Source organism: Rhinolophus sinicus, chromosome 5 (assembly GCF_057876585.1).
Source record: "Rhinolophus sinicus isolate RSI-liver-muscle chromosome 5, RSI-T2T, whole genome shotgun sequence".
NCBI lineage: Eukaryota > Metazoa > Chordata > Mammalia > Chiroptera > Rhinolophidae > Rhinolophus > Rhinolophus sinicus.
The window spans coordinates 47,619,378-47,642,416 of record NC_142505.1 but is presented as its reverse complement, the minus strand read 5'-3'; the positions used below and the strand labels follow the sequence as shown (position 1 = coordinate 47,642,416).

Sequence of the window (23,039 nt, the reverse complement as noted above, 5' to 3'; positions counted from 1 at the left end):
TGCTTTTGTTTTTTCCTTAGGTCTTAAAATAGAGCAGTATACATTTTAAATTAAAAAATTAATTAATTCAATTAAAGAGTAAAGGAAAGCTTCATACTCTGCTGAGATGTGGTAACTGCTATAGCAGTGCCCTTGGGTTAGACTCCAGTAATTGTAATGTGAAAGCAGAAATTCTTGGTTCTGGTTCATAGCCTATCAAGAGATTGCACAGTCCACAGATTACAAAGTCTTTTCACTATATATAGGCAACTAGATCCCAACTTTGGACCTGGTACTTTTGTGGAGATTCAGCAGAATCCTTTAAAAACAAGCATCTGTAAGTAGATGTGACTTTATAAACACACATTGAAATTCCTTGTTGACTTAGAGTATACATTTCAGGTTACAGGAAATCATTTATATTAAGGCAGAACACTGCTTTCTGACCAACCCTGGAGTAGTGTTAGGTGACCTTTTTTTTTTTATTTTATTTTTTTATGTCACTTCTTTTAGAAAACCAATTGTTCCTCAGAAGGAGCCCTCACCTTTGTTGGAAAAGAAGATCCAGTTACTAGAAGCTAAATTTGCTGAGTTAGAAGGTGGAGATGAAGATATCGAAGAGATGGGAGAAGAAGATAGTGAGGTCATTGAGCCTCCTTCTCTACCTCAACTTCAGACTCCCCTGGCCAGTGAGCTGGATCTCATGCCCTACACACCCCCACAGGTGAAGGTGACAAGTTCCTGTTACTTGTCTTATTCCCAGCTCTGGTTTGCAGCAGACTCAAACCAAAGTAAGGAGACATCCATCCCCTACATATGTGAATTTTGCAGGAAGGAACAGATTGTTTTCCTTTCTTAATGCCATTAATTATTTAAAATTTAATACATCTTTTTAAATTTCATACATAGCTCTTTTTAATGGAAAGTTTAGTTGGAAAGCTCTCCCTGTCTTATGTTGAAGAAAAGCAGTGGTAAGAGGCATTATCCTGTTCCCTGGCTTTTATTGCCCCTGTCTTTTTAATCTCTCCTTCTTTAGGACCTCATCTTTTGGTTGAAGTGATTCCTGTTGGTATTTTTTTCTCATTCAGAATTTTCTCAGGACTTAATTGTGAGGTCGCCATTGTAGATCGCAGTCATGGAATTCAGAGAACCTCTGTTTATTTCTTACATAGTAAGAGGCAAGGAAGAGCTGTGTTTAACCAAAACACTGGCCATCTATAAACTGAATGTATATATAAAGCAGTAGCTGTTGAATTACGTGTTCCTGGCTTCCAGAAACTTTGAGCAGTTAACCAAAGGCAATGTTCTGATGCACTATAAGATCTTTCTGTCTTACAGTCTACCCCCAAGTCTGCCAAAGGCAATGCAAAGAAAGAAGGCTCCAAACGGAAAATCAACATGAGTGGCTACATCCTGTTCAGCAGTGAGATGAGAGCTGTGATTAAGGCCCAGCACCCAGATTACTCCTTTGGGGAGCTCAGCCGACTGGTGGGAACAGAATGGAGAAATCTTGAGACAGCCAAGAAGGCAGAATATGAAGGTAAATAGAGACTAGACAGAACTTTCTCAGCTTTCTAAGCAAGGGGATATTTTCAGGAATGCACGTGCATAAACAAGTTTTACTCTCTTATTCTTACCACTTGCATATGAACTTTGTGTTGGGGACTGTCTCAAATGGCTCCCATCCAGCAGTTTAAATGCCAGCCTTGTCCTGACTTAGCAGGCGCTGCCCCTGACTTGGCCTCTGTTCCTGGTGTGGGGTGTTTTGTTTTGTTTTTTCCCAAAAGAAGTTTCTCAGACCAATATTTTGCTATTAAAAATTGCATGATTTTCTTCTTTCATTGAGTCCTGTAAGTACCCACGTGTTGAGCTGGGGAATGACTGAACAAGGATGTTAAATATAATTTTGTTTAAAATTCATCTGAAAAGGGACTTTCAAAATCAGTGATCTTCTTTTACGGCTCTTGATAAGCCAAATGTTTAAACTTCAGGCTGAAGCTTGGCTGAAGCGCTTGGTTTCCTAGGCCAGTCCTGGCCTGTGCTATGTCTGCATTCATAACTACTTGGAAGGCACTTGCGGTCTCTGATAAAGCTCAGCTGCCTTCATTTTCCTTTTACTCTATAATTAAATCATTTTGGGCCATGAGCTATATTATTCAAGGATTTGTTGGTTCTTAGCCATTGGGGACAAATACTTGAGAGAAATTGTGTTGTTGTTGCTGTTTTTATTTTTTATTTTTAGTATCAGGCATGGCTTTAATAAAGAAATGAGTAGTAAACATTAGATTAAGCTGGACTATTGCCCTTGGAGCTGTATTTTTCCCATTTGGAATTTAATGGTTTATTTTGCCGGTGTAGAGATGTCTCTCAATTGGTTGACCACAGTGGTCAACCATTACTCTTCTTGGCCAATTCCAAATCCACTATTTTCCATCCAACGTAAAGAAATTAATTGTTAAAATTGATTATTATAAAAGTATCTGACAAGGCTTCCCCAAGGATCTCCTGCAGAACCCTAATCCTGCAAGATGCTCAACCAAAAAAGTATTTGTGTCAAAACTAGTTTAGAAGCACTCCATTTTTTTCTCTTGGAAACTTTCAGTGCATATTTTCATATTAAAGTCTTTAAGACCTACAGTAGAGAACCTGTTTTTTTTCACCTGGCATTTTCTGAACTTGACCAAGTATTCACGTAATACCTGTTAAGATTCTAAAGAACTGATATTTTGCAGAACATGCTTTGAGAAACCCTAGTCAGTTCTATAAGAGCCTAGAACTTGGGAGAGATTTGATATTTCTGACCTTAGTGCCAGTTAAAACCAAATATATCATTCAGTTGGGATGTTATCATTCAGAGGAGTGTTGGAAATGAAGCTCACATCGGTGTAAAGCCTAGTGCAGCACAAATGAAGCTGGTACTATATTACTGGTTATTTAAATTGTGAACAAGAAAGAGAAACGTGTCTGGAAATAATATAAAAGTAAAAACACTGGAGCAGGGCTAAAAAGAGGGAGAAATGATGGCTTCTCAGAAATTCTCCCAAATTCAAAGGGGAGGCTGAAATTCAGTGAGAACCAAGTCAGTGAGTTAGTATATGACTCAGCGGTGTCTGTCTGAGACACAAAAATCGGAGCTTTTAGTGTTCTGACCCATTGAATTCAAAACCAAAGTTTAGAGTTTGGCTGGCCTCATTTAGTAATTCTCTTTTCCAAGATAGCCTAAGTAGGGTCCTCCCAGAAAAAATCAACAGTGGCCAGTTTGGTGTTCAATCCACAGACCTGAATTATTGTATTTTCAAATCCATTTTTTTGCTCTCCCATTTTTTGTGTCATTTGTGTAATGAAAATACTAGAATTTAATATGGGGGTCTATATTATCATTGTTTTTTTCACTGCTAGCTCAAGGAAATAAATTTGTGGTTTATTTAAATGGCCTTTGTCCCTCATGCTCATTGTACAGAGGATCTGTAAAGTGGGACAGTGTTAGTGAGTGATGACAAGTCTGTGCAGGCACCTGTGTCATAGCCGAGAAAGATTTGACTTGTTTGACGTCCACATCCTCACACTAAAGGAGGACTGGAGCTGTTGCTTCTTGATTCTCTTTAAAGCCGTGTGACCTTGAGCTATTTTCCCCTGCTTACATCAGCCAGTGGTAGCCTTTTGAATTCCATGTTGGAGGGTTAATGTGTGGCAGTTGGAGTGTGATACCAGGAGTCAGGGCCACAGGTTGCTGTTTCTCTCTGTATCCTTGGACCAATCACTACCTGTCTCCCAGCCCTAGTTTGCCCAGGTGAAGAGTGGGGAGGATTTCCTTTTTATGAATGGTGAAGCAAAATAAACCCTGTATTGTGGGAGCTTTGGGAATACACATTTCTAGAGTTCTCTAGTAAGGGACCAGCCTGCTAGCTCCCAAAAAGACTGGGAATGTGATCGTTGGGGCTACTGGCTATGGAGATGTAGGCATAGTAGCTCAAAGGAATGAGGGGTGCAGCAAAGTGTGTTCCACAGCCCAGAACTGGCACAAGCAAATGCTCTTTTTGCGTTTCAGATGAAATAAGAGTGAATTCTGGAACTTTCACTGATTTAGGGTGATTTGTGGTCAGTATTGAACTGCTCAGCTTCAGGAAACCTGGTTCTGTCAGTATATTGTCCATTGTTTCATATGTGTATATATAATTCCCTGCTTCTGATGACTGTAGCCTGGAATATCATGCATTTTTTTCCTTGGGATTTATTAAACATGACCTCTTTGCTTCATTAGAATGTAGAAATTAGCGTTTATTTTCTTTAAAACCTTGTGGAGGAGCTACTTTTCCCTTACAGAGTTAATTTTCTTCAGCTGCTAAACCCCATGACACTAATAACAAGAGTCCTCAAATCTTAGTAAAATTGGGTGTAAGGAATCAGGAAAATATAGTAAGTAATAATTGTGCCAAAAATTATAATGGGCCATGGAATTGCTTCATGTTGAAATTATAAATAATTTGCAATGCTATTAATACTAGAATAATGGTAGCGCTTCTCATCTTCAGGGTGCCTTGTGAGATTAACCACGTTGGTTACGCTGGTGACGTGTTTAAATAAAACCTGTGCTTTCTGAATGTGTGTTGCAGTCTTAACATTCTTGAAATCTTTGCAGACCAGTTCTCAAGATGGGATAGGAAAGCTGGACTCTAGGTTACCAAGTGAAATCGGCCCGACTCCTCCTGTGTTGAGACTAGTCATCTACTGTTCCTTCCATTGAGACAGAACTGTTGCCTGTGTTTTTACTAGTCCTGTTGAATGCAATGGATGGTATTTTGAATTCCTGGGTTAAAAACAGAATTGAAAATCTGAAATGCCTTTACAGAGCGGGCAGCTAAAGTTGCTGAGCAGCAGGAGAGAGAGCGAGCAGCACAGCAACAGCAGCCGAGTGCTTCTCCCCGAGCAGGCACCCCTGTGGGGGCTCTCATGGGGGTGGTGCCACCACCAACACCAATGGGGATGCTCAATCAGCAGTTGACACCTGTTGCAGGTAAAAACAGGAGCTAAGACCATTTTTTTCCACTTTAAGAAATTCCTTCATTTTTTTTTTTCTCCAATGAGGAGTAGGCCACAGTCTCTAGGCTTTTCTCATGACAGATTCGAAGTTTGAAGTCATCCATGTTGTCCTTATATTGCCTTTCCCATATAGGCAATGCCTCCCCTCTGCCCCAGAAATGGGCCCTGGGCCCAACCCTGGGAATTGGTAGGGAGCAGCTAGCTCTTCCCTGGCTATGGGCATGGTCTGGCACTATTCTCCACTGCAGACTGCTCTTCATAGAGCATTATAGCAGAAAATATAAATAGACCCCGAATTCTCTTCTGGAGAGATTTCCAAGAGAAAATACAAAACTAGTCTTTAGGTGACGTTGATTTTCCCATCTCATTCCAGTATTCAGTTTGCCTTGTTCTGCTGCAGCCATCTTTAAAAGATTGACCATTTAAAAGGATTTTTGACAATGAATTATAAATCCTTTCTTGGTCACCAGTGTGCATGACTGCTAAGTAGAATACAAAGTCTTTATTCAATTCATTGTGCCCACTCTGTAATGCTTTTCTATTTAATTACATTAAACTGCATTTTCTGTTAGTATCCCAGTCACATATTTTTAAAAAGAAAAGAAAAGAAAATGAATGTGGTTTGCTTGTGTATGTTGTCTCTGGTTCTGGTGGCCATACCAATTTGGCTATTCTCCAATTGGAATCTTTGTCTGACATGTCTCCAATGAGAAACCTGCAGACCACCTCTCGGGTCCCTCCTTTGTGATCTCTCTAAGCCTGGTGAGGTCCATAAAAGCACCCTGTGTTTCTTCTTAACCAAAAGCAGTCTGACCTCTTTTCGCAGGGAGTCCAAGACAGTGTTGTTCAAAGCAGGCTCATTGGGATGCTGTTTTTGTTTTTGCTTTTGCTTTTTTTGTATTTGCTTTTTGAGGAAGAGTAGCATAAGATAACTTTTCCATTGTCGCTCCTACCTTTCATGATGGCAAGTTCTCAAATGCACTATCGCTGAACTCAGCAGTTGCACTCGCCAAAGCACATCTGAATCATGGCTTTTCAGTACTTTCAGTGTAACTGATGTTGATCTAACAAATCTCATAATTGCTTTCTCTATTCCATGGCCCATTTTGGTTAATGGGGTTCCAAAGGTTTTTAGAAATCAGGCCTTGAACATGGGGACTTTGAAAGTTAGAATTCCCTTGTTGACATGGTGTTTTGTTCTATTTCATGTATGATATTGTAGCACTGTGCCCTTGACTAATAAGCCCAGGGACACATTAACAAAATGAATTCAAACAGCTAAAAACATTAAAAAACAGCAGCTGCAGCATTTTAGCTCCCTGTTGGGGAATAACATCATAGAGCTCTGATGGGTAAGGAGGATGGGGCCCTCTTCTAGAAAGCCCCTGCTCCATTATTAAGCATGTGCTGCCCAGACATCTGGGCCATGGGAGTGAAGGGCAAGCATTCTCTACAGTAACCAGTCTTTGGTCTACCGTGGGAACTTTGCAGCTAAGAGGGTGATTTTTCGTGGGTTTACAGGTTGCCTAGGGCCTACGTCTTACTAGCCTTGTTGCTGTCTGAGACCAGCTTTGCTTACAAGCATTGAAGCTCATTTGAACACATGTGACTGGGATAATAAATGCCAAAGTACAGTTTAATGAAGACAAGTGTCATGTCTTTCAGTTCTTAATGATTTCTTCAACCACAGCCCATGAAGGGTGCGTTCAGATGGGCTTTTGTAATTGAAAGCAAAGCCTCCTAACATTCTTAAATTCCCACCTACTTGTCCCTAAAAGCTATATCTGGTGGTGTGGTTAAAAGGCAGTTTGGCAACATTGGATCTCCTCATGTTTAAGATAATGGTGTCTGTTCAAAAGTAGTTTTTATTCTCTGATCTCTTTTTTTTTTTAAATGAAATTCATAATCCTATTTCGTGTTTAGAGGTATTAACTGTTTAAGATTTTTCCATTGCTTTGTGTAATTGTAAGTTTTTCAGTCAGCTTAGATATGACTAATGAAGCCAGTTGAATCAATCTCAGAATTACCGGTAATTTTATAGTTTTAAAAGACTAAATTTTTATAAATAAATAAATACCTTTTAAATATCCTTTAGGGGAAATCAAGAGTAAAATTCTTAGATTCTGGAGTTTTCCACTATTTCCCAGAGTTCCTCTACAAAGAGTATTTTATAAAAATGAGGTCTGGCACCAGTCCCTCAATCCTCCCTTTGTGCAAGAAGTTGACCAAAGGTGATTGCATTTTGAGGAGAAGCCTTATGTTTTGTTTATTGTGATCATTTCAAATCCTAGAAAAGTCAAGTTGTTTTTCTTGCTTAAAAAAATGTTGTGTGGCTTCAAAGGTCTTTTGATAGGTGAGTCTTTGATATTTTGAAATTATTTTCTTCCCTTTACTCTTTTTGCCAAAAATATTTGTTTCTTGAAACCTCCTTAGCTAGCAGAAAATATTTTGTCATTTGAAGATGCACTTTGAAAATAAAGGAATAAAAGACTCTGTTCACAGAATTTTTGTACCTCATTTAAAATGCTCCCTGTTAACTGAAGGTTTATGTGAGGACCTTTGTGAGTGTGGAGACAGTGATGACAATTGGCATTTTCTCATGTCAGCAGAGCCTGATTCTCCAGCCGTTCCTCCTAAGGTCTGCGTACAGGCTACTGAGTGACCTGGGCTAAGGTTGTTTTGGGAGGGTCTAGGTTTTATCTTTATTTTATCTTGTTTGGAGAGCTAAAGATGAAACATCATACATTGTGATGGCTCTTAGCAGTTTCCCAACTCAAGCTCGAGCATGATCCACTCTTACCAGCAGTGGTAGAGCTACTAGAAGGGAAAAGGAGTGGATGTTTAAGTCTTGAAAATGTCTTGCCGTCCTCCCCCAAGCTGGAGAACCATGCTTTGTGATCCAGCTGTGTGTTTCATGTCCCTCCATTCCAATTTCCCCTCATGTGTACCCATGATAGTCATGAGTGTGGGCAGAGTGGAATGATGGGGTTATTACTGTTCAATTAGAATCGCAGTTGCAGAACTGGTCACTGAACAGCTTGCAGTAATCGTGACCTTGGGAAGGTTGTTACTGGAACTCCTCTTTGTTTTTAACTGAAAACATGCAGCATTTTTATCCCAGGGAAAATAACTACAAATAATAATTACTAAGTACTAATTCATCCAGAAATGTTGAATTTCATATTTGTAACTTTTTATTTTGTTCATTATTGCAACAAAATAATTGCACTAATTGCCGTTAGTTATATCATGCAGTACTAAGGGTGCTTTTATTCATTGGTAATGCATGTGGGAGGTTTGTTATTACTTAGCTCATTTTGCATGTTAATGATGCATGTCTGAAATTTGTTGTGTCCTTCAAGGCATGATGGGTGGCTATCCGCCAGGCCTTCCACCTTTGCAGGGCCCAGTTGATGGCCTTGTTAGCATGGGCAGCATGCAGCCACTTCACCCTGGGGGGCCGCCACCCCACCATCTTCCGCCAGGTGTGCCCGGCCTCCCGGGCATCCCACCGCCGGGTAAGAACTTCATCCTCATTCACTCATTAATCTCATATTTGTATTCTCCTTTTCCTCCCTCAGCCAGTTGTTCCAGGAGGCACCTGCTGCCCATTATGGGCAGGCCTTCCCTTACTGAGAATCCCAGGGATGTCAGCAGTAGGGCCTGTCCTGTGTGTTGAGCAGGTGACTCAGCACCTGTGCCCGTGGGCACCTGGCTGCCTAGCAGCAGCACAGGACACATGGCAGAGACCAGATCCAGCAGACCAAGGGACAGGAGGCATACTCTAAAATCACATAATTTGACATGTACTCAGAAAGCCAAACATAGCCTAAAAAGTCATGCCCTCTTTATCAATGAATGAAGTTCCCAGATTGCGAGTTGAGGGTCACATATAAAAGCATTTTTTGCTCCTAAGTGCATTTCTTCCTCTGGTTCAATTCTTATCTCACAGGGTCTTCTATATAGAGTCCCTGCTTCCCAAAAAGCACTTCTAAGGGGATTGCAGAATCACTAATGTAGAACTCTTCAGAATCCTTCAGTCCTTTTAGAAACAAAAAGGCGAGAGGGAACGAATCTGCACTGAACTAGTTTTCCATATCTGAGTCCCCTAGAAGCACGACATAACATTTTAAAGTGCAGCATAGCCCACTGTACTAACTGTATGCACTGGTTTGTCGACAGAAGCTCAGAAGTTTTTCATACAGAAATATAGAAATGGAGTCCAGACAGCTGTTACTTTAATTATAAAGTAACAGCTAGTGTTACTTTAATTATAAAGTAACAGCTAGTGTTACTTTATAATTAATTAGCAAGTTGAAAGATTATTATGAAAGGAAAATCAAAAGTTCCCGTATTAATTGCCATCATATTCAAAAGAACTGACCACTAGCTATCATCTGGTTGGAGGGAATGTGACCTTAAGATGACTTGGAATTGCATTTGATCCATTATCCAAAATATCAGCTGAAGGCCCGTCCCAGATGATGAAATGTAGAAATGTTAGATTTGCTTACACCAGTATTCGACCTGCTGATCTTAGAGTTATACAGAGTTCCAGAAGATGCTTCAGAGGATATACCCAGCAGTGTGCAGGGTGAGCAAACATGGTGGCTTGGCCTAGAGCTTCCAGCCACACTTTTTGTGTGTATTGCTGGAGAATGGCCGTAACTCCATGAAAGTATTTGATCCAGACGTACCCAGAGGAGGAAATGTTTGTGGGAGTGCGTGCTTCATTATGGAAATGGTGGCCTGTGTGTGAGTTGCTGTTGCATCAGGAGTCAATCATTAAAGGTGTGTGCCCATGTGGCAGATAGAATTGGCCTTAAATCTGTGCCCTCTCACCTTGGCGTAGGGTATCTAACTGAGTCAGTCAGACCAGGTTGGAGCTGACTTCCAGGTACATGAGGTACTCAATGGGAGCCACATCTAAGGCCAGTACCCTCTAGATAGCAGATACCTTTTGGTAGGTGTTGGGGCATAGCTGTCTCCGTTTTCCCCTTCTTCAGATTTTAAATTGCATTTGAAGGAAACACAGCACACCTGATTATAGTCATGGAGACAGGGAAGAACCCCTCTTACTACCTACACATGCACATGTCTGATCAGGCTTTGAGGAGAGGAGAATCAGTGAACTCTGGTGATTCGGCCTACATTCTCACCTGCTGCCCCCTGGCATGGCATTTGTAAACAGAGGAAGCACAGAGGGGGTTGCTGATTTGGTTGTGCTGCTCTGCAAAGATACAGGTAGCTCAGGGATGCCCACTGTGTGGAATCTAAGGCCGGTGAGTGTCCTTGGGGGGGGGGGGGGGGGGGGCATCAGTAGTCAGTAATATGTCGCTGGAGCAACAACCTTTTTATTCATTCACAAATAATCATTAGGATCCTACTGTGGTGATCCAGGTATCCTTCTGGGTACTTGGAATATAAAATCCCTACTTTGTAAACAGAAAGCTTATTCTTACTGATAATTGTCTCTCTAACAAATGTCTAATACTTCCTGGGAGTAGCATTTAGCATTCTGAATGTTAGAATAGTGGGCTGGTTCTGCCTGGTCAAAATACCAACATTTTGAATCCAGAGGAGCTGTAGAATATGAAATTGGCTCCTCTTGATCCTTTTATGCAGCCAGCAGGATTTGTTTTAAGATTTAAACCACAACTCACCAGGATTTTGGCTGTAGTATGTTAGTTTTTAATAAACTAGGTCCCTTGCCTGTTTCTGTGTTTTATGAGAATAGTAAGTGGACGGTCCTGAGATGATTAAAATAACCCCAGACACCAAATATAGGACATCTGATTATTATCAGCTAGTACCTGTGAGACAGAAATTGTTTGTGAGGAATCCAAGGAAGGTTTACAAAATTATCAGACACACAGTACAAATATAGAAAGACAATGAAATCTTTTTCTTTTCCTTTGTCATTTTTCATTTGAAGTGACAGCAAGGAGACCGCTCTACTTCCAAATGATACGTTTTCAAAGTGGTGCTCTGTCAGCTGGAAGAGTCCTTTCTGCCAACGTTAGTGACTCCAGTCAGAACCAGAGGTGCTGGTGGCCTGTGAGGGGGTAGCAAGGATGTGCCTCCAGCCTCCACAAAGCTCATGTAACTGTGCACTTGTGTAACCGCTTCCCTTGTGTCCTAGCACCCTGCACACTGCTGAGCCTGATTGCAATGCCATTACTGCTGAAATTAAACACAAGATTCAGTTACAGGAAAATGTTGTCAGAAGAAAAATATCTTGAAAATAGAGGTGTATTCTGAGTATAGAGTACCTGGGGAAATATTAGAATTTTATGCAGGGTTCAAATCATTTCTAAGCCACAAATAATAAATACACATCTGACAAGTTGTACTAACATTGTAAAGTACCTAGAAAACAAAAGAATATGAATTTTCTATTTGAATGCTACCTCCTATTTTGGGTACTCAGAGTTCCTATCCACAAAGATTCAAGAGCAGAGAGCCATAGTCTTGCATTATAAATGACGTCATTTCTTATCAGAGCCTCTAATTGTGCCATTGCATTCTGAATTACAGGTGTGATGACTCAAGGAGTGGCCCCTATGGTAGGGACTCCAGCACCAGGCGGAAGTCCATATGGACAGCAGGTGAGCCTCCCAGTTGGATTTTCTAGGACTTGACAGAACTCACATTATCTTCTGTCTCAGAACATGTACCGAGTATTTTTTTTCCCTCACTGTGTGGTCTATGCTGTTTCAGGTAGGAGTTTTGGGGCCTCCAGGACAGCAGGCCCCACCTCCATATCCTGGCCCACATCCAGCTGGCCCTCCTGTCATACAGCAGCCGACAACACCCATGTTTGTGGCTCCCCCACCGAAGACCCAACGGCTTCTCCATTCAGAGGCCTACCTAAAATACATTGAAGGACTCAGTGCTGAGTCCAACAGCATTAGCAAGTGGGACCACACTCTGGCAGGTAAGGAGACTCTTTCTCAGTAAACCTTTATGAAATCCACGCTTTGTTCAAGCCCTCTCGCTATTGGCATACTCGTATTATATCATACGGTAACTATCCATTTTTCTTCAACAAGTGAAATAAATGGTATATTTAATAGAAGGGTTTGGAGCTTCTTTGTATATTGACATCACACTTTTTTTTTGCTGAATTTCAGTGCTTGGTTTTGTCATAAATATCACTGTCATCTTTTTAAGTATATTACGAATTTTTTCAATAATGTTTTAGGCATTTGGGCATTAGCATAGATGCATTTGGATAAATTAAAAATTATCTCACCTCAGTTTTATTTTTTATAAAGAAAAAATACCAGAAAATATATTTCTATTAACCTATCAAGTTGTTCATTTAGTTCAGCAGACTTAATGTATTTTCAGTACATACAAAATAACTTGCCTAGTTTCTGGAAAGAAATTTGGAAGTTTCTACTCATTCTTCATTTCTAAACCAAATTTGGTAATTTTATTTCTTTTAAGACTAGTAGTTTTCCCTTTCTTCACATTTACCTTTTTAGGAATTTTTGTTAACACTAAAGTAATTACTAAATATCAGGAGTGCCTACAACAAAATATTAATGATCTGATCTTTTAGGTGTTTGTGCAACTCTTGTATTCCCATTCTAGTAGAGAATTACATTATATTGTGTATCTTTTTTTGTGAAGTCATTATTATAAATTAGATAATTTCTAAAATACAAAGCATAAAACGAGACATTCTTGGCTAGGTAGTCTCATGTCTAAGTGAAGTCATTTTCTAAAAACCAGGAGGCTTAATAAAGTGATATAAGAAATTTTCTCGGAAATATTCTGCAGTTAAAAATCATAATATTTAATAAATAATAATGTTTCATGTTTTAATCTCTCAGGCCTTAGGACAGAGGGTAAATTGGTTACCTTAAAATTCCTATTTATAGTTCTGTCTGAACTTTAATTTTCAGCTCGAAGACGCGATGTCCATTTGTCAAAAGAACAGGAAAGCCGCCTACCCTCTCACTGGCTGAAAAGTAAAGGGGCCCACACCACCATGGCAGATGCCCTCTGGCGCCTTCGGGATTTGATGCTCCGAGACACCCTCAACATTCGCCAAGCATACAATCTAGAAAACCTTTAATCACATCAGTTACGTTTCTTTTATAGAAGCCTAAAGAGTTTTGTGGAATAGTAGCCATTTTACCATTTTAGTTGCTGGGGGTGGGGGGAGGAACAAAGGATGATAATTTTTATTGCATTTTACTGTACATCACAAGGCCATTTTTATATAAGGACACTTTTAATAAGCTATTTCAATTTGTTTTTGTTATATTAAGTTGACTATCAAATACACAAAGATCTTTTTGCATATGTCTCCTTCGTTTAAAACCAGTTTCATAATTGGTTATATATGTAGACTTGGAGTTTTATCTTTTTGTTGCCATGGAACTAAAACCATCAAAGGTTTTGTCTTGGCTTGGGGTTTTGTTTTTTTGGAGGTGTTTTTGTTTTTAATAAAAGAACAATGAAACACACACACACACACATATACACACAAGTTTACAGATTAGTTTAAGTTGATACTGAAATGTGAAGTTGGTTCTAGTTTACATCTTAGGGGAGTGTACTTGTGTCTGTTTCATGTGCCTGAATATATTAAGCCACTTTCACAAGAACTGTTTCCTACAGTGAAGTGAAAGGTTGTTATTTAGGTTATACGTGTTTGGCAGACATGGCACGTTTGCTCTATTAACTCAGAGGCTCACTGCAGAAATCTGAAGTCAGTGCTGTGCATCCTTCTGCAGCTAGTGTATCTCCCAGACACCTGGAAGGAGAGAGCACTTTTTCTTGTGCTGAGTTACACATCTGTGGTGTCAATTATTTTTGCAGAATATGTGCACAACCCCGACTTATATTTAGTCGTGGCAGGTAAGTTTAAGGGTACTTTTGACCTATTTATAATGAATTCACAATTTATGCCTATACATGTTAGATGATTTAAAATTTTATATCTCTTACATTGAAATTCATCTTGAAGAAAGCATTGAGGTGTGCATGGAGGTGATTTATCTTTAAACATAACATCTAACCTAACACAGGGAGGGGAGTGCATAACCAGATAAGAGCTGCATCAGAAGCATAATTGTAAAAATGGAGATTACCTGCGTATACAAATAGGTTTTAGTATTGTTTCCTCATCAGACGTGGTATTTCTTCTAAGTTTCAGTGATGTAATTCACCAGAAATTTAAGACTTTCTAAAATATTTTTAAAATTTAGCTTGTGCTTTTGAATTTCAGCAGAAAGGAATCATAATTTAAGAAAATGCTCACAAAAAAGACCATCACAGATCCCAAACACTTGGCTTTGGTGACCCTGTCTCTTTTATATGACCCCAGAATAAACATTGGAGATAGTGTGTGATACGCAGGCAGGTAGAAAGCATCAAACATGGAGCAGTATTTCGCTGGGCGTTTTGGAAACCTGCTCTGTAGTAACAGCGTAGTTGCCACTGTGGTGGACCTGCCACTGCTGTTTGTAAGTGGAAAGACTGACTCTCAGAGTATTCTTTTTTCTTTTAATCTGGTATGAATTAATACCTGGATATTTAAGTACTATTCTTACTAAAATCATGGGGACAAAAGGGTATAGAATGGAAAAAAAGTCTCTTGTATCTAAATATTGTAAATACAGGAGGCCCTTGTAACTTAATTGCCTATAGTCAACCACTGGATCTGTTTGCATCAAGTATTTTAAATAATTCTGAATTTTAAAAAAGTGTATTGCAGTAGTATGTCAGTACCTTCTTGTTAAATTGAATCAGATAAAGAAATCTTCAGTTCCTGGTTATTTGGGCCATTGAATCATCATGGACTGTATAATACAATCAGATTATTTTATTTCTAGACATCCTTGAATTACACCAAAGAACCTGAAATTTAATTTTGGTTAAGTTATTTATTTATTTCATGCACCATTTTATTTCCCTCTTTAAGGTCTGGATGAGACTTCTTGGGAAGCCTCTAAAAACTCTTCACTATGGGCTACGTGAGGCCTTAGAAGCCAGAGCACTCCTCCTCCGGGCTCCTTCCCAGTGTCTGGAGGTGCTGTAGGAACCATAGAGCCAGCCGGGGCTTCCCTGAGGCAGTGCAGAGCCGGGCCAGGGGGCCACTGGGCAGGCCCTCATTAAGTTTTTAAAAAATATATATATTTATTTTAGAATCATGTCTTTCTGTATATTAACTTAGAAAATATCAATTAATATTTAGGGTTTAAGACTTGAGGTCAGCCTTCTTCTAAAAAAGAAACAAAAAAAATTCCTGACTTAAAGTACAAGTTAACTAAACATCTTTTTTTCATGAGTTTTAGGAACTGTAGTGATACGGCTTAGAAAGTATAATGGCCTAAATGTCTTCAAAATGTAAGTTCATGTGGAAAAGAGATTTTTGTTTGTGGGGGGAAAAAATCAATAGGTTTAAAATAGTATGTCAGCCAACTGATTTAAAAGGCCTTGAATTGCTTTGTCTTTTGAACCCACCCTTCTCTTCCTGTGAGGAAGAATTGAAAGGGGACACTTAAGGGGACACTTCTTTGTGTAAAATCTCCAAATTGGTGGTGACTTGAGCTTGAACATTTTCAGACCTGATTAAAACTTGGTTTATTCTAATTTCTGTATCAAAAGAGGTTTAAGTGGTAACTAGTCTTATAACATGTATGTATCATTGTTTGTTCATCAAAAGCTTTTTAATCCAAATAAAAATGGAGTTTGCAAAGTGATTTAGATTAATTAGGTTTGGTTGTTCTGTTAAAAGCTTGTGTCAGATGTTTCAAGCGGGTTTAATTCCTGCAAGCCTTGATTTTATGCTGACAGGGATACAGCTGCCAGTTCAGGGGAAGAGAGCACCTCAGGTGGAGGCAAGTCAGTGTACAGACACTGCTTCAGGGCTCAGGCTGCATTAACAGAGACCAAATGTAGTCACACTGCATCCTGACATGCCCCACTCCACGCCTCTCAGGCTGCAGGCAAAGAATTCCTAACATGTCCTCAGCATGGGCAGAAATGCAGGTTGAAGTTAAAATTGGAGAGTTACTGATGGCGGAAGGTAAGGAAAGCATGTGCTAGATCATAAAGCAATGTAACCCATTTCAAAGTCAGCTGTCTGACCAGAAGAGACAAGTGGCCCAGGTATGTCTTTAATATGCTCCTAAGTTCTTAAAACACGACCACACTTAACAGAAAGTGTTGGTAAAGTCAACCATTTTCCTCTAGTATCAGTGCAAATCCCTAGGGGTCTGTTCTCCTAAGAGTTGAGGGCTGTACTACCATCTATGCTCATGAGCATATTTTGAATGATCATTGATTGATGTGTAAACATGAGCTGAACGTTATGAGCAAACCAATACTGCTAAGTATTACTCTGTTTAGTTCCTTTTTGGTTTGGAAGTATGCTAGGTCAGCTGAATGATAGTTCAGAACTGAATAGACTAATTCCATCCCCAAAATAGATGTATTCATGTGTGGACTGCACATAAATATGGCAAGAAATTCCAAATTTAATACATGTGTGTGAAGACTAAAAACTGATATTGCTATACTAGGAGAGAAATTGCTTTAGAAAACACCATGGTCCAACTGTATAGTTTTTTAAAGAGAAGTAACTCAGTGTGGAAAATCAAGCTTACAAAAAGAAACTAATGCAATTAAATTGTAACATCAGAGGTCTGGGCAAAACTTCCAAAATAGGACTGCTAGATGAACATTATTATGTGCCTAATTTAGGTACTTTCCCTATCAGATCCGATGAAAGTGAAGCTCCAAAGCCCAGATTCTTTCCCCACCACTACAGTAGAGGTAGGTTTCTAGCAGTACATAAAGACTAACGAGGTTTTTGTCATTCTAGTACTGTGGTTTATGAAATTTGGGTTATCAAAGTTTTTGCCTTATAGTTGACACTAGGGGGACTGCCGTTCTGTAATCAGCGTTTAAGAGCATTGATCTTTAAATTATTCAAGTTCCCTTAATTAAGTTCCACTGTCTCGATAGTAGAAAGGTTAAATATTTTTTTGAGGCAAGGTTAAAAAACTTGCACCTTGGTTAACAAAGATTAGTTCTCAACCCTGTAGCATCCAAGCCAGTATGCTTTTCAATTTATTACAATTGCTTTGCTAGTTTCCTTGCTTTGAAGTTAGACATTGTCCTATCTTCAGAGGTTTGTTGTCCTTCAGTAAATCAGCACTCTAGTATATATATTTAAAAAGAAGAAAACTGCAGGGAAGGTTAACACTAATTCCAGACGAGTGATTCTGGGATGGAGGCAGGAGGGTGGGCCTGGGAAGGAACCCACAGCAGACACAGAAGTTAACTGATGGTTTTATTGGCATTTACAACTGTTCTTTGTAAAAGGTGTGTGTGACATAATTCTCTATGTATCAATATTACTTAAGCTTCTAAAACTGGGAGTGGGGGAACATGGAATAGCCACATAATTGAATCATACCACAATTTTAATTTCTTACGCATCAGCCTAAGCACTAAAATGCCCATGAAGTTCAGTTCACCAGGATTCTTTAGGGGATGCACGGGGACATGAGAACCACTTTCCTCTCCCTGCTGCTGCTGGCCATCCCTGGTCTTCACGTGCGAGCCATCTGAGCAGTGCCTCTGAGTTTGCTGTCGGTAGTGCTTTAATGAGATACAAGTCATCAGTGACTCTTTATTTATACTGAGTTGGTTCTAACATAAATGGACAATTACAAAAAAAAATTCCTAGAAAAATTTAGGAAGTGTTTGTGACAGAGCTTATTAACTTAAAGATACCCTGTAGCCTTAAGCATTTGCTTCTTTATTCATGAAAAATAGAAACTATTTTGAAACTTAGTCTTCTTTAATATGTAGATATTTTCTTGTTTGAAAAAATGTTGTATGTGGTTATCCAAGCATGGGAAGATGCCTTTGCTTTTTCTACCAGCTAACCCAAACTTATTCTGGGTCAAATTGCAAAATCTCTGCCAACAGACTGACCCTCTGATTTGGCTGAAGTCTGGTTGCTTTACACTGTGAAGGTTCACTTTCTTAGGGAAGGAGCACATCTTTATCTTTAGCAGCTGGGTGAAAGCAGCATCTTCATCACAGAAGGACGTGAAGCCTTTTGCCCCCAAGTCCTGATGGATGTCCAGCCCTTGTGTTCGTGGATCTTGGCAAAGGAAAGGGTTGTTTCTGTTCACAGGAACACTTAATGTGAGTACTATGCTGTCAGTCAGGAATTCCTATTACCCTAGCAAGACGTTTACAAAGTGGCAGGTGGCTGAAATGTAACTGCTTAATTATCCAGGTTACAATGATCTTGTCTGTTTCAAACAAAAATTTTACTTAGATCTTATTTTTATGTCCATGATTAAATCTGAATTCTGCAAAACAGTAAGGTTACCATTTGTTGCCTAAAACAAAGGACTTCACAAACAATTCAGACTACACTGAAAAGCATCCTGATTGATCCTTGAATTGTTTATGAAATATTTCATGAACTACATTCAATGGGCAGATGTGTTTTAGGAAGAAATAATTTTCCCACACGTGCTGTCCCACAGTGGCTTGGGAAGTATTCAAGGAGACAGGAAAACTATAAAAATTCTTTGTAGAGGCAGTTCTGTGTAAGAACGAGATCTGGAAAGTACATTTTTAAAGGAGTTGAAACCAGTAGTAAAATTTCATATTCACTTTATTGACTGCTGAGATTCAGTCTCTGGTGCATCTTCCAGCCTCCTCTGATACTGTCTTTCTGAGGCTTTTCTACGGTAGACATCGTCTGTATCAAACAAAAATTTTACTTAGATTTTTAAGAAACTGAGGAATTCAAAATACCCAGATCTGAGTAATTTAACAAGTAGTCTAGGTCTGTCACCTACTTCTGAATCTCAACGTTAATGTTTAACTCAATGCCAAAATAAACTCAATTTAAAACAAAGCCAGTTAAATGAGGACTGTGTTCATGGACTCACGGACTTCAATAGCAGGGTAAGAGTTTGTGTCTTCAAAGACAGGAACCTGTACTAGCAAACCTCTTAGCAATGTTTGAAGACCTCCCTCACTTTCTCATCCTCCACAATTTCTATTCTCTCTGAAATCAACCTTAACTGAAACCTGGCCCCTCAAAGGCAGTTCCTGGCCTGTGGCTCTCTGCTGCTCCCTCTCCCTCACCACCACCCCTCTCCCACACCACGGAACTCAGGGTGGGGAGGGGAGGTCAGTTTCCTCTCCTCAGCTGCTGCTCTTCCAGATACTGGTTCACCGTCCTCTTCCTTTGGGGCTTATGCCATTCGCCACCATCTCCACACTGGCACCTGCTCTCCACCATCCCCCTTCAATTACTGAAAACAACATCTAGCTCAGGCTCCTTGACCCTGTTCTGTGCCATCTTCCCAGGCAACACCACCCCCCACGGGAATGAAGCGCCAGCCTCCACCTCCCTGCCATCTCCAGGCAACCTCCACCACCCATTGGCAGTGCTCCTCTGAAGTAATACATTCATCTGCTCTGACCACAACCTCTACTACCTTTCTAGCCCTTCTGTCCCTGGACCTTTACCAACTTCTTCCCCAGGCCCTTGGCCCCTGAATACCCACTCAGCCCCCTCTTGTTCTGTCTTCCTGACCAAACCAGCTGAAATTCTGTCTCGTACCAATATCAACTTCTTGACATACTTTCAAAACCCCAACTACAAATTAATCCAACTTCCTTCTCCATGCCTCACTGCTTGCTTTGCACTATGGGGTCAAATGATGCATTTAACTGGGTCCACTGTGATGCCTGACAATCCTGTTTCCTCAACCATGACCCTGACCCTTCTTCAGCCACTCCAAATGACTATGAACTCTTATTTCAGAGCAAAGTCATCAGTAAAGAACTCTTCCAGCTAACTTCCAAGGGTGGCTGCTACTACTATGCCCTGATCCCATCCTCCCACCTTACCTTCTCAAGGGCCAAGATATCTCCACGTCCCTCCACCCTCTCTTTCCAGATAAGATTTGCACATCTTCAAGTCTTTCCTGGGGGGGAGAGAGCTTACTTCCCATTCCCATAACAAACTTGCTGAACCTCCTGTCTTCTATGATAACAAACCCGCCTGGTTTCCCTCCTTCCTTCTCTGGCCATTCTTAGTCATCCTTAAAATGTTAGGGTTTAACTCTGACTTCATCACAATCTCTTGTGAATGACCCACAAACCCAGATCTATGGCTCAGATCTGCCTCCTGAGCTTCAGATCTGTATAACCATCTCCACCTCAGCATGTCCAAAATGGAGCCCAGGATTGTCTGTGTTGTTCCCCCTGCCCCACCTGTCCTACCAGAAGCTTCCACTCCTCATCTCTTGAGTTCAGTCACCAAGCCCTGTCAAGGCTACCTCTGGGGTGTCTCAATTCCAGCCACTTCTTGGCATCCTTTTGTCCCCACCCTAGACCAGGCCACCATCTCAAACCTGAACAACCACACAGCCTAAGTGTTCCTGCCAATCTCTCCACAAGAAGCCACTGTGTTAATCCACAGCCACTTAAAACCCTTCAGTCCTCTGGGGGGATACATTCTTGGTTCTCAGTCCCTTTCTGGCCCTCCCAGGCACCTTTCTACCCACTTCATCCCTCACTCTGCTCAACTGCTTCCGTCCCTCAAACAGCATCTTCACACCAAGGCCTCCATGTCTTCTCTTACCACTAGCATGAGACACTTTCAACTCCACAAACAAATGTTCCGCTCATCTGACTGACACCTACCCAATTTCCAGGTCCTACCTGACATGGCAACTCATCCTAAAGCCTTCCCTGCACTATCTAGTCCAACTGAGGTGCCCCACCCAAGACTCCCATGTTCCCCCCTACTTTCCCTTCACAGCACTGATCACGATACTGTCTTTATGATCTGTCTCTCCCATTAGAGCTCTTCTGGGGTGGGGGACCCTCTGCTTTGTTCATTATGTCCTCTTATCAGTACTCATTAAATATTGATGAATGAACAGAAGGACTAAATATCTTTAGAAAGCACTAAGGTAACAATTTTTCTTTAAATGAGGGTTGACAGTTCACACGTGATACAGTGTTTCTGAAGAGACAAAGCAGAAAGGGTCTAGGCGTTAGGGGAGTCCTCCCAGAGCTGGTGCTCAGCAAAGCAATGCCAAGCATTCTTTTCACAATGCTGCCCTGGTCCCAATGACTCTACCTGTAAACACGTAGTAATTAGCTAAGCCGGGCAGGCCAACTCCCTCCAGGGTTTGGACCGAAGAGTTCAGAGAGAGGGCTGGCCAGTTAACAACAGTTTCCAAGAAACTTCAGGATCCCACCCCCTTCCACGGGCTGTGAGCGAGTCTGTTACTCAGGCCGAAACAATGACACTGGCAGGCTTGAGAGGAGGGCGTCCTGAGTGGAGTCACGTGCCCTCCTCCACACGCAGGCAAAGTCTCAAGGCTGAACGCCAAAGCGCCTTTGTGGCCCCACTTACAGGGGAGCCGGGGCGGGTTTCGACAGCCCAGCGAACGGAGCCGCACTAGCCCCTCTGGCCAGGATAACAGCAGTTCAGCGCTCTGGGTGGACTGAGCGCTCTGCAACCTAGGAATATCCCCCAAGAAAATAGGTCCTGAAATGAAACGGAGGCTGCTGCGTCCCCACTTACAGAAGGTCTCCTGGCCCACGCGTACTTTAATCATGATCCACTCCATGGTTCCTCCCAGAACAAAAAAGAAGGGCAGAAACCGGTAGACGCCGAGTCGCTGCTTCCCGGGCACCCGCTGCAGAACTCGCCTCACCTGGGCCCTGGAAAACATGCCCCACCGAAGTCGTGAAGAGGGGTACAGCGGAACCAGGAGCGACGGGAGCTGCACCAGCCTTTGGACTGAAGCGCAGAGAAACCGAGTCCGTCCTGCCTGTCCTTGCCCACTCCGGAGGCCTGGTCGCCGGGCAATCCCCGCCCTGCGCCACCGCGGGATCCTAAGGAACCCACGACTGAGCGCCGATCGTAGAGCCTGGGGAGGCTTCACCAATCAGAGCACGGTGGGGTGCGGTGATTCGCCAATAGAGTGTAGCGGAATGCGCGTGCTCCGTGAGGCCGAGCCCGGCCTGAGGGAGCTGGCGCAGGCGCTTCAGTTCTGGAGGCGGGCCGGCTGAGGGGGCGGAGCTTCACACGTGGCGTCGTCCCGGGGAGATTCCCCCCCGCCTCCCCTGTGCAGCTGCGATAGTGCTAGGAGTTGGCGGCAGTACCCCCTACTCTGCCACCGCCATCTTTTTTCTTACATTCCTTATAGAAGCGTTGGCCCTTTCTGATGGACTAAACGTGTACTGCACCATAATCTAAAATGCAGTTACACAACACCTTGCATTTATTTCGGGGTCGTGATTGGTGACTGGACTTCTAAAAATAACAATTTCATATGCACTGTTGAAAGCTGAACTTTAAAAAAAGAAAAAAGAAAGCTGAACTTGATCACAACAAAAGTCTAGGTAAGTATCTGTAACAACCCTAAAATTAATAAAAGCTATCCTGTGTGGGGCACTTACCGTTATACAGGGCCTAGTAGGTATTTTTATGCATCATCTCACAATAATCACAAGAGAAGAATGGTTCAAGAGCATGGGCTTTGTCCAACCACATCCCTGCTCCACACATACTCCCTTTGTTGGTCTGTGCCTCAATTCCCTACACAAAATGGGGACCTTCCTATGATGCTGTTAGGATTTAGAGAAAATATAAATAAAGCCTTTAACAATGACTGGGGCATATTTACTGATCAATTAACATTAGCCATAATATGATGATTAATTGAGCCCTAGCTCTTTACACGTATTCGGTAGCCTACTGAACCTCACCTCTATTTTCATCATCTTTTATAGATGGAGAACTGGGAAGTTATGAAATTAAGCCATGTAGAAGTAGAGCTCTGACTCCAGAGACTTCACTCTCACTGAGTTGCTGTGCTTGCTGAAGATATCTGTTAAGGGGCTGTCATCTCATTACCTAAAGTTAAAAAAACTGGGGAGTATCTTTGAGAGGGAGACAACTGTTAGACAATCCAAGAAAATCAAATGAAAACTAA

At 41.3% G+C, this 23,039-nt stretch overlaps 2 protein-coding genes across 26 annotated transcripts in view; one reads left to right on the top strand and one right to left on the bottom strand.

Annotated features, from left to right (window-relative positions):
* PBRM1 (polybromo 1) overlaps window positions 1-15,740 on the top strand; it is a 105,401-nt gene extending 89,661 nt beyond the window's left edge. For 14 of the 24 annotated variants that reach the window (XM_019724301.3, XM_074313074.2, XM_019724300.3 and 11 more), the window contains 7 exons: window positions 493-703; window positions 1,318-1,519; window positions 4,829-4,993; window positions 8,382-8,537; window positions 11,557-11,627; window positions 11,740-11,956; window positions 12,933-15,740. In XM_019724301.3, the coding sequence (XP_019579860.1) occupies window positions 493-703; window positions 1,318-1,519; window positions 4,829-4,993; window positions 8,382-8,537; window positions 11,557-11,627; window positions 11,740-11,956; window positions 12,933-13,105 (1,195 nt within the window). In that variant the 3' untranslated portion in view covers window positions 13,106-15,740. The remainder of the gene's footprint in view (window positions 1-492; window positions 704-1,317; window positions 1,520-4,828; window positions 4,994-8,381; window positions 8,538-11,556; window positions 11,628-11,739; window positions 11,957-12,932) is intronic. The other 10 variants (XM_074313083.2, XM_074313082.2, XM_074313080.2 and 7 more) reach the window with 3 other exon arrangements.
* Window positions 15,741-17,322: 1,582 nt separating this feature from the next.
* UQCC5 (ubiquinol-cytochrome c reductase complex assembly factor 5) lies at window positions 17,323-21,982 on the bottom strand. 2 transcript variants are annotated; one of them, XM_088798460.1, is made up of 3 exons: window positions 21,623-21,982; window positions 18,682-18,769; window positions 17,323-18,157 (listed from the first exon to the last, which is right to left on the bottom strand). In XM_088798460.1, the coding sequence occupies exons 1-3, from the start codon at window positions 21,771-21,773 to the stop codon at window positions 18,091-18,093; spliced, it is 306 nt and encodes a 101-aa protein (XP_088654586.1). In that variant the 5' UTR covers window positions 21,774-21,982; the 3' UTR covers window positions 17,323-18,090. The 2 variants fall into 2 exon arrangements, with proteins under 2 accessions (XP_088654586.1, XP_019579875.2); XM_019724316.3 differs by having other exon boundaries at window positions 17,323-17,646; window positions 21,623-21,981.
* Between the last annotated feature and the right edge of the window lie 1,057 nt (window positions 21,983-23,039).

What these genes read in the sequence shown, in the direction of transcription:
- UQCC5 (XM_088798460.1), bottom strand. Translation starts at nt 21,773, where the DNA reads ATGTTTTCCAGGGCCCAGGTGAGGCGAGTTCTGCAGCGGGTGCCCGGG. An exon ending in CGTGGGCCAGGAGACCTTCT is followed by an intron (nt 18,770 to 21,622) that starts GTAAGTGGGGAC and finishes TGTTTGATACAG; the next exon opens with ACGATGTCTACCGTAGAAAA. An exon ending in GAATCTCAGCAGTCAATAAA is followed by an intron (nt 18,158 to 18,681) that starts GTGAATATGAAA and finishes TCCTTTGCCAAG; the next exon opens with ATCCACGAACACAAGGGCTG.